Source organism: Lygodium microphyllum, chromosome 9, assembly GCF_053477565.2.
Source record: "Lygodium microphyllum isolate KBCC chromosome 9, Lygodium_microphyllum_v1.1.10, whole genome shotgun sequence".
Taxonomy (NCBI): domain Eukaryota; kingdom Viridiplantae; phylum Streptophyta; class Polypodiopsida; order Schizaeales; family Lygodiaceae; genus Lygodium; species Lygodium microphyllum.
This window is the reverse complement of record NC_141143.1, coordinates 121,206,548-121,222,619: the sequence shown is the minus strand read 5'-3', so window position 1 is coordinate 121,222,619 and position 16,072 is coordinate 121,206,548. Positions and strand designations below refer to the sequence as shown.

At 45.7% G+C, this 16,072-nt stretch overlaps 1 protein-coding gene across 3 annotated transcripts in view; it reads right to left on the bottom strand.

The window, feature by feature from the left end:
* Positions 1 to 16,072, bottom strand: part of LOC148031507 (putative E3 ubiquitin-protein ligase ARI8) — a 114,893-nt gene that overhangs the window by 21,292 nt on the left and 77,529 nt on the right. For all 3 annotated transcript variants that reach the window (XM_087685018.1, XM_087685019.1, XM_087685017.1), the window contains exons 6-12: positions 15,012 to 15,116; positions 14,718 to 14,806; positions 14,498 to 14,605; positions 14,275 to 14,365; positions 14,091 to 14,180; positions 13,943 to 13,990; positions 10,936 to 11,007 (exon numbers count right to left, since the gene is read on the bottom strand). In XM_087685018.1, coding sequence (XP_087541144.1) covers positions 10,936 to 11,007; positions 13,943 to 13,990; positions 14,091 to 14,180; positions 14,275 to 14,365; positions 14,498 to 14,605; positions 14,718 to 14,806; positions 15,012 to 15,116 — 603 coding nt within the window. The remainder of the gene's footprint in view (positions 1 to 10,935; positions 11,008 to 13,942; positions 13,991 to 14,090; positions 14,181 to 14,274; positions 14,366 to 14,497; positions 14,606 to 14,717; positions 14,807 to 15,011; positions 15,117 to 16,072) is intronic.

The window sequence follows — 16,072 nt, the reverse complement described above, 5'->3', positions numbered from 1 at the left end:
GAACTCCGGCGAGACCTTGCATCCATGCAAAGATTATTACAAGACACCAAGGGATCCCACCCTCCATGCACACGAGGTGTGCACGCGAGCAGCCATTGCTGGCCTACAGAACAGGCGCTCAAAGTTCTCTTTCCGCACCTCAGTAGCTTTCTAGGCACGGAAGGGGGACACGATGTGCAGGGAGTTTTTCCAGGTGCACCAGCCTCGCATCTCAAGAGAGTAGATACGCAGCCTTCGAGATCAGTATGGGAGAACTCGTTCTAGCCCAAACGAGGTAATGGAGATTGCCACCAACTACTACAGATGCCTTTTCCAACAGGAGACAGCCTCAGCTAGAGGACAGCAATGTGGACAGCAAGTCTAGAATCACATCCCTCCCTCGTCACAAAGGAGACGGGACGCTCCCTCCTAGCTCCCTTCACAAAGAAGGAACTACAGGAGACTTTCCATACACAAGATGAGCAGAAATGCTCGGGAGAGGATGGCCTCTCTAAGGCCTTCTTCACTACCTTCTGGGAGGTGGTGAAGGACCCCCTACTAATGGCCTTCCAGGAGATTTTCACTTCAGGACAAATGCTAGGGAGTCTTTCAGCAGGCCTTATCAGTCTTCTCCCCAAAGGGGGAGACCGCTAGTTGGAGCTTTCCCAGTGGAGACAGATCACCTTATTGTCAGTGGCCTATAAGACACTGGCAACAATGATTGGTAGGTGACTATGCCCCGTGCTTCCAGACATCATCCATGACACACAGACAAGCCTTGTCCAAGATAGGAGCATCCTAGACAATGTATTCACCTTCTTTGAGGCGACAGAGTGGGCTCAACATAGTGGGCAAAAGCTGGCCATACTACTCTTGGATTTCGAGAAAGCTTATGACAAGGTGTACTGGGATTTCCTAGAAGGCACCATGGTGATGTTGGGTTTCTCCCAGGCTTGGATTCACAGGGCCTCCGCACTTTACAGATTGGCCACTAGTAGGGTTCTCATAGGCGGCAAGTGAGGGGAGGAGTTTTGGCTGGAGAGATCGGTCCCGCAGGGCTGCCCCCTAGCCCCATACCTATTTCTACTCTTTGCAAAGGTGATGTCTCACTTCCTCAGGTCACGTGTGAGCAAATTACGCGGCCTCCGACTTCCTATGATAGAGGAGACTGAATTGTTAGACTCAAGAGTACACAAATGATATAGCACTCTACATAGAGGACGATGAGTTGATGCTCGAGAGAGTGAGGCTGGCTCTTGAGATGTTCTGTTTTACAGCGGGAGCGAAAATCAACTGGTGAAAGTCGGTTGGTTTCCTCACAAATGCAGACTCTAGCACAAAGTGGGGCATCCACATGGGAATCAGATGGGTGAGCAAAGGGCAGACCATCCGTTACTTAGGGTTCCAGGTGGGACTCAACTTCACTTCCGCCCAACAGTTTCTTCCAATCCTTGATTCTATTCGAAGGAAGCTAACCTACTGGGGCACGGCTCACCTCTCACTAGCCGACCGAGCCCTAGTGGTTAGCCAGGTTCTCCTAGCGATAGCCTGGTACACCGCCTCGTGTTGGTGCTTCTCATCCTGCGTAGTGCAGCTTAGCCACCTGGTGCGGAACTTCCTTTGGTCCGGGTCAAACGGCTCTAGGGATTCCAAGGCCAAGGTGGCATGGGCAACCATCATACGGCATCGGTCAGAGGGAGGCCTTGGGATCATAGACCCAGAGTATCAAAGTATGGCCCTCTTGGGCGAGCTAGTGCATTGCGAGGATTGGCAGACACGTACTAATGCAGGAGGATATTGATTGGGCGTCCTCACGTAGTAGGCACTCAAGGGAGCACAGCATCACGGAGCCTTTCCGACGGACCTTCTTACGCCGCCTATGGGATAGTTGGAGGCCAAGGAGGGTATCGTATTTCTTATTGCTGGTGGCACATGGAGGCTTTGGTGGTGGGAAATTGGCTTGCCCAGATGCAAGAGGGAGATGGTAAGCACTACACATATAGTAGCCTCTGGAAACCCCAGAGCACTGTCTTTGGTCGTGTGAGACAGCGCAGCTCGTGTGGAGAAGAGCATGCCGCATCCTTCGTCATATAGCACCCAGCCTTGGATGTATCTCATCGGGAGCTTTCTGCTGGCAGGCAATCAGCCAGGGCCATCACCTCCTGTATGAGGTTGGGTTGCAGGACACAATATTCATTATCAAGGCATGGTCGTGTGCAATGGTGGGTTTGGAGGCTCTACCCATCCACCACGTACTAGAGCCCAAAGCAGACCGCTCTGAGGTATGGGAGTTTATTGGGAGTTTTACTGGTTGGCATATCTGGAAGGCGCGGTGTCAAGAGGCTTTCGGTGGAGAGAGACTTTCACTACAGGCGACCTTAGAAAAGCTCTCGACCTCCATCATCCACTCCCTCCGCGGCCGATGGGATCAAGTGCAGGGCGAGTCCAGGGCTCGTCAAAAGCTCCGATGTCATTTCATGCGCACTTGGGGCAGCCAGAACCTGTTTTTCGTGATGCAAGCAAGCAGCCCCAAATGGTAATACACCCCCACTCTATGGCTTCTTCCCCCCATTCCACCACATTTTACTTGCAAAAAAATATAGGTTTGTTTTTCGAGTAGTAATTCAAGTTATTTGTATATTTGAAGTTAGGTATATTTTAAAAACTTCTCTTTTCACTTTGTTTCATGGTTGCATTTCATTTGTGCATGGAATGTTCTGTATGGTACCATTCTGTAAGTTTGTTCCATATAGCTTCATTCAGGACCCATGCATTCAGCCTGTGGATACCATTCAGGCTTCATCTTCTCTTTAACCTTCCATTCAAGCTTCATCTACACTTTAATCTACTCTCCTCCTCCCTCTTCCTCATCCACCTTCCATTCAACATCTATACTTTCCATTTAAGCTCAAGCTTCATCCACCTTCCATTCAAGCTTCATCTACACTTTAACCTACTCTCCCTCTCCCTCTTTCCCTCCGTCTCCCACATCATCCACAGCTTCTCTTCCTCCCCTCTCTCTATTTCTTTCTCTCTCCCACCTACTTTGTTCTTTCATATTTAATGTGTGTAAGCTGATTTTATATACAGATCTATACCTATTATTTAACGAACGTACAAGACAGCGTATTTTATTGTCAAAATTTTTGTGCATGTTCCACACCGTACATATTCACGTACTGAACATATTGTACAAATTGTATGAAACCACCTGCTCTGTTTCCTATTAATTGTAGGTTCCTTAGCCTGGGCAGTACCTCAGATTCACATTTCTTTACCTATCCGCTAACTCCCTGGATGCAAGAGTCGATCCATTTGATTCTGTGTCTCTTTTTGTTTCTTGACTCCTACGAAATTGCTTGTGTTTTATGAAATGACCCATTTTTTAGACTCCTAGGTGCTATATCCACCATTTGGATGGCTAGATCCATTCCTCCTTGCAAAACTGACGGTTCTTTCTTATGAAACATCCCATTTTTGAGACTCCTACATCCACAAATTTAGATGGCTACATCCATTCCTCCTTGCAAAACTGAGGGATCTTTCTTATGAAACATCCCATTTTTGAGACTCCTACATCCACACATTTAGATGGCTACATCCACTCCTAGGTGCTATATCCACCATTTGGATGGCTAGATCCATTCCTCCTCGCAAAACTGAGGGTTCTTTCTGATGGAACATCCCATTTTTGAAACTCCTACATCCACACATTTAGATGGCTACATCCACTCCTTGCTAACTGAGGATATATGGCAGTAGAGAGGTTTGCCATCTGTACCATACAGTGGGTCTATAGGATTCAGCAAACTTGCAAACACAAAGTGCCCTAGAAGGCCAGCTAGAGAAATACCAGACTAACACAACCAACTGATCTACGGTCATCTTTACAGTTTCATTAATCAAAGCAAGGCCAAAGAAGCAAGCAAGCTCCCATCACGCAATTACGTGATCCCACATCTTCTGCTCGTTAAACCCCAACCCCAAATCAACATGTGGATATGCATAGTTAAAACATTTCAGGCTGCATTTTGGCTCATTTTCTAAAAGATGTTGCCGGCTTTATATGTTTAAGATTGCTGTAAAATGTAACCTTTAATATGAACTATTTTTCAAATGTTAGACAGCTTCATAAAATACCACGTCGAAACATTTGTTGCCAATTGCCATCTTTCATAAAAACGTTTTGTTTCCAGAAACAATTTCAGTTTTATCATTTGTTGCAAAGTTTTTTTTAGTAAACGTTTTCTTTAGATGGAAAAAATATCTGACAAAATGTTTGTTTAAAAATGTTTCCTTCTTAAAAACATTTTTTGTCATTTATTGCAAAACGTTTTTTAGACAAATCAAAAAAACGTTTCGTTAAAAATGTTCATTTGAAAACATTTCTTTATTTTTTTAAAAAAAATTATTGTTGGTTGCAAAACGTTTTTTAACGGCTCAAAAAAAGTTTATTTAAAAATGTTCTCAAAAAATGTTGTTTTAAAAACGTTTGGCCTCGCCTCTAATTTTTTTCCCAAATAAAATGTGGCTGATTATATCACTCAAAAGGCTGATTACAACGGAGTGCTCATGCTCAACAGACTAGTTGGAGCTAATGCAAGGTCACAAATACATCATGTATACAAGCCTCTCACGGTGTTCTGGGGGGGATGGGGGCAAGAAGCCATGGAGGAGGGTGTATCGCAATCTAGGGCTACCTACCTGCATCACGAAAAACAACTCCTGGCCGCCCCAAGTGCGCATGAAATGACAACGGAGCTCCTGACGAGAGCCCTGGACTCGCCCTGCACTTGATCCCATTGGACCACGGAGGGAGTGGATGATGGAGGTCCAAAGCTCTGCTAAGGTCGCCTATGCCGAAAGTCTCTCTCCACCGAAAGCCTCCTAACATTGTGCCTTCCAGATATGCCAACCAATAAGACTCCCTATGATCTCCCATACCTCCGAGCGGTCTGCTGTGGGCTCTAGTACCTGGCGGACGGGTAGAGCCTCCAAACCAACCACTGCGTACGACCCGGCCTCGATAATGCATATCGTGTCCTACATCCCGACCTCATATAGAAGGTGACGGCCCTTGGCTGACTGCCTACCAACAGAAAACTCCCCATAAGATACATCCAAGGCTGGGTGATATACGGCGAAGGATGCGGCATGCTCCTCTCCACACGAGTTGCGCCTCCTCACACGACCAAACGCAGTGCTTTGGGGTTTCCAGAGGCTGTTGTGTGCAGCGCTTGCAACCTCCCTCCTGTTGCATCTAGGTAAGCCAACTTCCCACCGCCAAGCCTCCATGTGCCACCAGCCATAAGAACAACACCCTCCTCGGCCTCCAGCTATCCCATAGGCGGTGCTAGAAGGTCCGTTGGAAAGGCTCCGTGATGTTGTGCTCCACCCAGTGCCTGCTACGTGACGGTGCCCAATCCATATCCTCTTACATCAATACGTGTCTGCCAATCTTGGTAGTGTACTCCAGGAATCTGGGTGGCTTCTTGGCGACCGCAGTGGCCGGCCATAGCCACTCTCCTGGATCCACTCCAGCTCATCAAGTGGTCTGCCTCCCAGATCCAAAGGCGCCACTCCTTGAGCTCCATCCAAAAAACATAGAAGTCTAATCGCCATGTCTTCCCTGAGGGTCCCCCCACCCGAGTCATCCACGAAAGGGCGGCTATCCCCTCATCCTGTTGCCCTCTGTTAAGGGCCAGAAGCCCCCCCTCCTAAATGTCGAAGAAAGTCCCTTGCGGGGCACCCCCCACTCTACCTGCCACCTGTAGGGGGATGCATGCTGGTGAAAACCTAGGGGCCTATACCTCCTCGGGCTCTATCGGCTCTCGTATCGAGAGAGCAAGCTACCCCACAAATATTATTCCGTCTATCTCCCTTCTCCTCAACTCCACTCCTCTTTCACAGCCTGATACTTGCTGCAATGCCTCCTCGTCCGGCATCCTTTCCACCTCCCGCCATGTCCTCATGCTACAAGCCGGGCCGTGGGCTCCCAACTAGCCCACTGGATGTGGGGGCGCTCGCCAATCTATGCCCCTTCCCAATCTTTGACTTGGGGATTCCAAATCACGGGCTAATGGTCTATCTCCTCCTGGTAGGCTATGGGGCTCTGGATTAGAGCCGTACGAAGGCCCTGCCACACGCGGAGTAAGCTACGTAGAAAAGGTGATCTGGGGGAGGGGGTGATTTGGGCTGACATGAAGATCCATCTCAAGGACGGCCTCCACTCACCGCCAAGCCTTGGTTTACAATCCTCAAGACCCTCCTGCAATAGGACCTTCCAAGTTTATCCACTTAGTGTGAGACTGCAGACAACTAGCTTGCCAAGAGGGCCTTACTCTGATACTCTGGGTCTATGATCCCAAAGCCCTCCCTCTGACCAATGCCGTATGATGGTCACTCATGCCACCTTGGCCCTAAAATCCCTGGAGCCATCTGACCCGGACCAAAGGAAGTTCTGCACTAAGTGGCGAAGCTGCAGTACGCAGGATGAGGAGAAGCACCGACATGAGGCGATATACCAGGCCATCACTAGAAGGACCTGGTTAACCACCAAGGCTCGGCCGGCTAGTGAAAGGTGAGTCGTGCTCTAGTAGGTCGGCTTCCTCCGAATAGAATCGAGGACTGGAAGAAACTGTTGGGCGGGAGTGACGTCGAGTCCGACCTGGAACCCTAGGTAACGGACGGTCTGCCCTCTGCTCACCCATCTAATTCCCAAGTGGACGCCCCACTCTGTGCTAGAGTTCGCATTTGTGAGGAAACCAACCAACTTTCACCAATTGATTTTCGCTCCCGCTACAAAACAGAACACCTCAAAAGCCAACCTCACTCTCTCTAGGATCAACTCATCGTCCTCTATGTAGAGTGTTGTATCATCTGTGTGCTCTGAGTCTAACAATTTAGTCTCCTCTATCATAGGAAGTTGGAGGCCGTGTAATCCGCTCACACATGACCTGAGGAAGTGGAACATCGCCTCTGCAAAGAGTAGAAACAAGTATGGGGCCTTGTCGAACCAATCTCTCCAGTCGAAATTCCTCCCCTCGCCTTCTGCCTATGAAAACCCTGTTGATGGCCGATCTATAAAGTGCGGAGACTCCGTGAATCCAAACCTGGGAGAAACCCAACCTCACCATCGTGCCCTCTAGGAAATCCCAGTCCACCCAGTCCTAAGCTTTCTCAAAATCCAAGAGTAATACGGCCAGTCTCTGCCCACTGTGCTAAGCCCACTCTGTCGCCTCAAAGGTCAATACATTGTCTAGGATGCTCCTATCTTGGACAAAGCCCGTCTGTGTGTCATGGATGATATCTGGAAGCATGGGGCATGGTCGCCTACCAATCATCTTTGCTAGTGCCATATAGGTCACTCACAATAAGGTCATCGGTCTCCACTGGGAAAGCTCCAACCGGTCTCCCCCATTGGAGAGAAGACTGGTAAGGCCTGCCGAAAGACTCCCTGGCATCTGTCCTGAAGTGAAAATCTCCTAGAAGGCCATTAGAAAGGGGTCCTTCACCACTTCCCAGTAGGAAGTGAAGAAGGCCTTAGAGAGGCCATCCTCTCCTAAGCATTTCTGCCCATCCTGTGTATGGCAAGTCTCCTCTAGTTCCTTCTCTGTGAAGGGGGCTAGGAGGGAGTGTCCCATCTCCTCTGTGATTTACAAGGGACGGGAAACAGGCACCCGTTCGGTGTTGAGGTTGTTGATGAAGAGGAAAAACTATGGGGCATACAAATACATTTTGCCACCGGTCTAGGGGGCGAACTCCAGTCCCCCATGGTGGCCCTCGGCTGTGGACCATATGGATAATAGATGCTCCACGTGGTACTATCAATGCATCTATCAGCCATGCTTAGAGTCGTGATTCTGTACATTGGTAGAAATGGGTTGCCTGTGCCAAGGGCCACTCCATCACATCCCGCGGAGCTCTCCACTGTGGAGGGGCTCGAAAAATAATACTCAAGTGTGGAACCTCGGCACCAGCCCACCAATTGATGTCCATATCATGCAACCAAGCCACTGCTGTCCGACCAGTGCTAATCCTTTATCTCCTATCCACTAGGAGGTGTGGTCCACCCCTGACTCTTCAGCTCCTCTATCTGTGTCGTCGTCCAATCCTCTGAGTAAGAGGACTGAAGGAAAAAAGCATAGTTCGGTCCATCCAATGGTGCTAGTAGATGGACCCTGCCCCTCCTTGACTTACGAACCACAAAGATCCCCACCTCAAGAGGTAGTGGAAACACTCCGCGCTCCGCAACTCTTAAGTAGGACCATTGGCCTTTGCAGAAAAACTCATGTGGCAACAGTTGTGCCTGTCTTGCAAAAGTGTGATAGGTAGCAGGGGCAGATGAGCTGGTGGTTGTGTGGGAGGGAGAGCACTGCTGGCGCAAGGAGGATATAGGCGTGTGTGGCTCATCACCACCTGTGGGAGGAGGGGGGGTCGGTCTGGGGGAGATCACCTGAACTGGGTGCGGATTTGGAGGGGATTACGTGAACTGAGTGCGGATCTGGGAGGGATGCTCAGCAAGGGAGGTGGTTTCCATTGCACGTCCCTACTGAGAACATGCCAATCACACTGTTGAACTACCGGGGGGTATTGCTGCAGATGGAGGGAGCAACGCGGGGGAGGGTGTACGATGGCAAGGGGGGGAGGGTTTGTTTTCTAACGATGATGGAGACACCTCGTGCCACGAACGATATCGTCAAGCTGAAACCACATAGCTTGACGATATCGTGAAGAAGACGGGGAACAGTGCAGGGAGCTAGGCCGTCAGAATGGGGGAGCGCAGCGGGTGGCAGGCCTGGAGCAGTGGACAGAAGCTGCAAGGAGGGGGAAGACAACGCGGGGGTGCCACGTGAAGTGGTTGTTTGCGGGGGGGGGGGGGGGGGGGGGGGGGGGGGGCGGGGGGGGCGGCGGCGGCGCGGGGGGGGTGAAGGGGGAAGGGGGAAGGAGGGGGAGGACAAGCGGGCGAAACGGGTGGGTTCCAGGGGGCGCGGTAGCTGATCAACGTTGAGACCGGCGGGAGAGGTGGAGCAGGTAGCGGGGACACATGCGAGGCAGGTCAGCGGTGACGGGCAACGGAGCTGTAGTTCAAGCTACTAGTAATCTCCAGGATCTTATGATAGAAACTGCAAGTTTGCCTTGCCTCTATTAACAATTCAAAATGGTGTTTTCTTTCTGTATCTTCCAAGTTTTAACTTGCAATATTAAATTTGATAAATAAAGTTGAATCTATGCCAAAACAGCAATATTAAATTTGATGTGGCATGTTTCTGCGACCACATCTCTCGCGTTGACTATTTGACCATGTTTTTTCCTGTGCATTCTCCTGTGCCTATCCCACTTGTTTGTACCCCTTTCCCAACGTCCCTACCTTGGATTCTCAATATCTGCAGCCCCTTTCTACTTCTCTACACACCCCCCCCCCCCCCCTGCCAGCCCCCTTCAATTTCCAGCCTCTCACACACTTCACTCCTTTCCACCTCCAACACCCCCTTGGATTCCAATCTTCTTCACCTCCAACAAAGTTGGCCCTTATCCACACTTTAAAAAGAGCTCTCCCACTCCATGCTTAGACACCAAACAAGCAAGCCTTCAGGCTTCTAAGCTCTCCACACCCTTTGCTAAGCATCAACCTCTGTCCTCTTCCAACCAATCTGTCAAAACCAAACAAGCAAGCCTTCAGGCTTCTAAGCTCTCCACACCCTTTGCTAAGCATCAACCTCTGTCCTCTTCCAACCAATCTGTCAAACCCCCCCCCCCCCATACACACACACACACACAAAAAAAACAAAAAAAACCCCTCCAAGAATCAACCTCTCAAGCAGGACATTGCTGGCACCGAAGCATGAGCTAGGGATGAAGATAGCTTTCTACCAAGAGCATCAGAAGGTACTCATCAGACGCCATCAAACAAGACAACCTTCAGCCATTGGTAAATTGTCATGCGACATATGCTAAATTATTTTAATTTGTACTTCTAACACATCATTGCACTTTGATCTTCACATGAGACATTGGTAAGTCATTATTACCAGTCACAAAAAGAGACATATTCATATAACACATTAAATGTTACATCATAATGCATGACATTTCATGGATTGCACCCTACGTTACTGCAAACAATTAGGTTTTCTAGTTCTTAGTAGGGTTAAAGTTTACACATACATTTACAATAAACTCTAGCCTATGTATTAGCTAAATACTGCATTCATACCAATCAGACATTACCCTTTAATTGTTTCATATCATTTAGAGGTTGGAACATTCCCCTCAGCTTCTAATTACTTGACCTCAAGTGAAGCAGATCAAAAATAAGAATGCCATACGTCAAGATGATCTCACAGAAACTCAAGGAAAGGCCTCTTTAAACCACTAGGCATCCATCTCATAATGCTTCTAGAACTTGACCAAATATATGTAAGTGACGTGTCCATTATACAAGGTCCTTTCTATCCACCAAAATCAACTCTGGCTGCAAACTTTCTTCAATCTTGTCCACCTTCAGTACATCACTAGTTACTAGCTCATCAAGAGGTATAACTTTAGCCCTGGTCTTATGCTATCATGCTTTGTTTTATGACAGGGCAGACCTTGTTTGATAGAGACTCCAACATCACATATTAAAGTAACCAATGAAATACCTCTCTTCCATTGGTGTGACCCTGTTGATGACGCTACTACTGTTGTCTTTACTGCTAAAAGACTCTGATGGAATAAGTTTGATGGCATAAGAAATTCATCAAGCATACAAGTACAAAAACCACTAATCCACTACTTTCCAAAAAGTTGAGGCCCTCTCCAAAACAAAAGAACAAATCATAATGCTTCTCATGCTTAATTACATTGAAGACTTCATTGCATAAGATCCTGCATGTCTGTAAACGTGCTGACTGATGACTGAATATGATAGGTTCCATATCATCACCAAACAGTAGCAAAGAAAAAAATAACTACCTGAAGCCAAGCTTCTGTTATGAACTTCAGCTGGGAAACCGGTTGGCACTGCTTGTCACTAAGTTTTTCCATCTGCAAGCATAAGTGTATCTAAGTGACTGGAGAAATTTAAAAGGGACACAAAACTCATTTTTTAAATAATCGAAACAAGTATTTGTATTCTGCCCTTAAGAAGTTAAATCAAGTACCTTTTTATACACAGGGCATCAGTGCCCACCTGCGGTGCACATGAGCATGTGCCAAGTGCACACAGAGCTGATGTCAGCATAATGGACATGGAAACATGCAGTCAATTACTAAGTTTTTAAAGGGTTCAACATTCCTGATCAATGAACCCATCAGATTTGAGTTTCTAAATTGGTATTGGACTGCCATCAAATACATATGTTAATCAAAAGCTACCTTCTCCATCTGCCGCCTCAATGTATTGCCAATCGTGGTTTTGGGCATCTCAAAACCCTTGGGGTGTATGATAATTACACATTAAGCAAAGAGTTTTTCTATGCAACAAGGAGAATTGACGATGCCTCCTATCTTATGCCCTTCACTCCTTATAAGGTGCAATCCTAGGCTATCAGTAACAAGTATAGAACATAGTGCTATACAGTGGCCCCACTTGAGAACCAAGCCTATCTTGAAAATGTGCAAGAGGGACTGCCTTCTTAGAAGACTTGAGGTTAAGCTGAACTTGAAATTGTGCAAAAGGGATTGCTTTCTTAAAGAGTTTGGGGTTAAGCTACAAATACTACAATGAGATGTTGTGAGCACAGCTGCCCAAAACAGCACTTCATATCCCCAAAACCAAAACACGGATATTGACATGTTTCAAGAACTTTGAAATGTGTTTTGGGATCTTTTTTCTTTTCATGTTTTTGTTTTGAATTTTAGTTATGTTGGCTAGGGGAAGAGACCATGAACTTTGGCCACCCACACTTCCATTTTTGGCCAACACGCAATGTGTTTTAGGCTATGGCTGCCAGCAGAAGTTGGGAGGTTGCCATAAGAAGTTGAGGCTAGGTCAAATACCAACCACCTTTGAGGAGTAAAAGCTAGGCAATTCATGACTACACCACCATGCCATCATAGCCATGCCACTAATCCATGTATTTTCATGCCAAGTCCCAAATGGTTTAAGCAGCTCATCATTGGGTGCAGTGCTAGGGGATGAATGTGGGGTGTGTGTAGTGAGGGAGGGTGGGATGACCTCAAAAATGTGGATTGAGTTCTCATAACTAAAAGTTTAAAGTTGAGAGAATTAAGATTTTTCCATTGCTTTAGAACATGTTGTCTCGAGGACATGTATTTTTCAAACCTCACTTAACATGTGGATCAATTATTAATCGCATAATCAAGTAAATGTTGCACAAGTGAGGTGTAACTAGGGTTAGAGTAAATTTACGAGCCCAAGACACCCAAGGAAATCACAGGACGTCGAAGGCAAAAGTTGCTATAAGTTATGCCACACAAATACTTGGTGGTATTTGGTGCCGGTTGTTGGCCTAAGTCATTCATTTGGCCATAAGTATCAATTGGGTGACACTAGAGAACTAGCGTTTAATAGTACCTAATGTCAATCCGATGGTCAAAGATGGTACAGAGACACTCAGGAATGGAAGTTGCCTATTCAATTTAATTATTAGTCAATCCAGATTATTTTTTCAGCACACCAAAATAATTATTAGATTAATTTTCAGTATTTAAAGACTGAAAATTAATATTTAATTATGAATAATGCTGAAAAAACCATTTTGAGAAGACTACCACTTGTCAAAAATGCCATGTAAGACTGAAAAACGTCTTTAGAGGCTGGAGAGAGGCGTTCTTAGTATATTCAACCTACAAGAAGAGGGAGAAGATGCTGCTGGTCTAATTTACAGCCATTGGAGGACCTTTGAGACAACCACACGCAAGAGAAGACCAATCAACCATAGGTGACAGCATCTACAAGTTGTTGAGACAGGGCAACAACAGTAAATGACTGATTTTCTTCAGTTCTTTGTATCTATAAGCTGTTCAAACAGGGCGTAGTAGTAAATGACAGATTTTCTTCAGTTCTTCGCGAAGAAAGTCTGAATTTTCTCTCTCCTCAACATTCTCTCTCATCTCCTAGCCTTTCTACAGCCTTGCTCCAAAGATTACAACATTGAGATCACCAGAGGCTGAGAAATTTCAGATTTCTCTACTGTAAACCCTAGCAAAAATTAGGGTTTAGCAAAAGCCTCAAGAAGAGTGTCAAAAATTTGAAGCTCCAAGACTTGGATTCAACAAGGTTGAAGCTATTTTTAGCCTATTCAAGTGAAGGAACCAGCAAATAATTGAATATGGAGTATTTTCCATCTCCATCAAGGCAGGTGAAGGCTAATTGATTGCCCGAATCAAGGGGCAAATCAGATTAAAGACTTGCTGGTCATTTTAAACAACAAGGGGAGTTGAAATACCGAAAGGGATTGGGAGAATCCCATTGTACATCAACTTCTTCTTTAATTAAGTTAAATAAATACCGAAAGGGAGCCAGTTTTGGGGCCAACATGGTGTCCAATGTCCAAGATTATATGGTAAAGTGTACTTTTCCCTTTTGTGAATTTGTTAATTGCTGTAAATAGTGCTTAATCAGGTTATTTACCACCCTATCTGAGGAGAAAGGCTGGTTTCAATGGAGTTTAAGGAATCTACTTTCTTTCCTGACCTTCTTTGGTTGCAACCAATACCGCTTAAAATTTTCTCTAAGCTTTATAGAAGTACGAGTGTGAGACATTACATTCAACACACTTCTCGAATACATGGGGTCAAGGGGTTACTCATCAATTGGTGTGTTACCTTAGTTCCCTTATATAAATATGCCTGCAGTTATGAGTAGCAGCTCAGCTTGATGACAGTGTGTTCGGTTGGCAACACCATCTAAGAGGCCTTCCTCCAAGTTGAACTTAGGTGTATTTAATTCTTCACGTGTGTGTGCCATTCAATTAGCATTCTATCTAGTTTTCCAAGATGAAAAGTTTGCACAAACCTGAGCTGCCTGCATTTGTTGGAGGTCTGAAAGAGCCTTTGCCCTGGACTGATAACAGCAAAATAGAACAGGACAACTTGAGTTCAAATCATGTGAAAACTTTCAAGTGCCTGGAACTGCATTAATTAGATTTTTCAAGATGCTTAACTGATTCATTAGTAGCCCACCGCTCATAATAATGAGTATACCGCTCCAGTGAGTTCTTAGCCATTTCTCTTCTCCGCTCTGCTTCGTCATACTGAGCAGATAATCAAAAGTAAGTGACAATTGTAAGGTAAAATAGATGAAAAATAGAGTCCACTCCATCATACAGATGAAAAACCAGAGATTACCACTCCTTCTTGTTTGGCTGTTTCATATCGATTGCATGCATAAAACCCCCCAGTCCTTTCACCATGCTCAGACCAGGCTCCGAGACAAAGCCTGGTAGCTTAAATTGGTTAGCTTTTATCACTAGCACATAGGTCATGGGCTTGCAATGATGCTGGCTCCAAATATGTTTCATAGTTGAAACATCCTACAACTCAGACTAGAACACAAAGGTAGAAACCTCACCAGCAAAATTCAAATTTACAAGGTGGTGTACAAGTGATGTGCATGCAACCTTGATTTTTCTCTATAGGTCTCTTACACTTTGGGCAAGGCTTTGAGTTTGCAAGAATCCTTCAACAAAGTTAAGTGAGAAGTATCAATATCATCAGTAGGATTCATAGCCTGTAGAGTAAAAGACTGTACAAGAAGACAAAATTGATGTTGGCAATATCATGCTGCTCACCAGTTCATATTTTCAGACTCTGCAGAGTTTTTCAGAATCCACTTTGCAACTGTGTCACAATCCACAGGTCTGTGTGCCTCTTCTAAACACTTCATAGAATAAACGTCTTAGTTACTTTTTACCCAAGAAACCAATGTTTAGCTTTAATAGCTTAAGAGCAATGATTCAATTGTGTAAGAGACTGCAAAACTTATAAAACAAAACATTTTGAACGAAAGTAGACCTTCAACAGGACCATGAACTGGATGAGAAATCTAAAACCCATTGGCCAGTACAAACTTAACCGAGACTTACATTCCAGCAGAAATTGTGACCGCATTTACAAACAATATCATAGGGCCCACTGCCAGGTGTGAACTCCACAGCAAACTCACAACCAGGTGCAGGACACCATTTAGTCTGCAAAGGACATAACGTCATCAATTTAATTTATGACTCTCTAGATCCAATCATATTAAAATGTTACATTAAAAATCTAATTACAAACTTGGACTATATCACAGTATAATAAATACAGAGAAAGTTAACAGGAACTTCGAACTACCCCTCTTTTGTGAGCACATAACTTGATAAATTGTAAAATGAAACTTGCACAGTAAATTTTCATTACCTTACAACATAGTGTAATTATTCATTACAGTTTATTTCAAGTGCAAATTTTCACTTCAAATCTGACTATTCTCAGACTTTTGAACATAAAATTCAGGCTATACAGGTATCAGAAATGCAACCATAGTTGAGGGAAACAGGGAAATGGAAACAGAAATAGATACGGAAACGGAAACGACAACTTTCAAGGAGGGGGAAATGGAAATGCTGCGTCATCAAAGGGGTTTTTTTTTTTTTGGGGGGGGGGGGAGGGGGGTGCACGCCGGACAAGGGTCTTCACATTTAAAAGTACTGACACTAGGCACTAGAGTTAGCTAACTTAGCTATAGTCAGCCAGTGGAGGGCTGTTTAGGTCAACCCCTTGACCTAACTTAGGCTATACCTTCACTCTATCTTTTCGGTTCAGCAAGTACACTTTACACTTGCTTCAGCTCACTCACCATCACTCACATTTCTCTCTCTCCATAGCTGATTCTAATTTCTCACATTTGGTATCAAAGCAGCTCTCGTGCAAGTTCCGATCAGCCACCGCCGCCAATGCCACTCCACCCAATGTCCTACCACCATCGGCTTCTGCTTGTGCTCTGTGCGAGGAAGAGAACAAACGCTGAAGTCTGAGCTTCTGAAAAGACAGCCGCCAGCTCTGCCCGTTCAACCTCTGCAAACCGAACCACTGGCCACTCTCACCTGCACAACCATGTGCGCCATGTCAACCTGTAGGTCCCACCAGCACTGCCAGAGGTGCT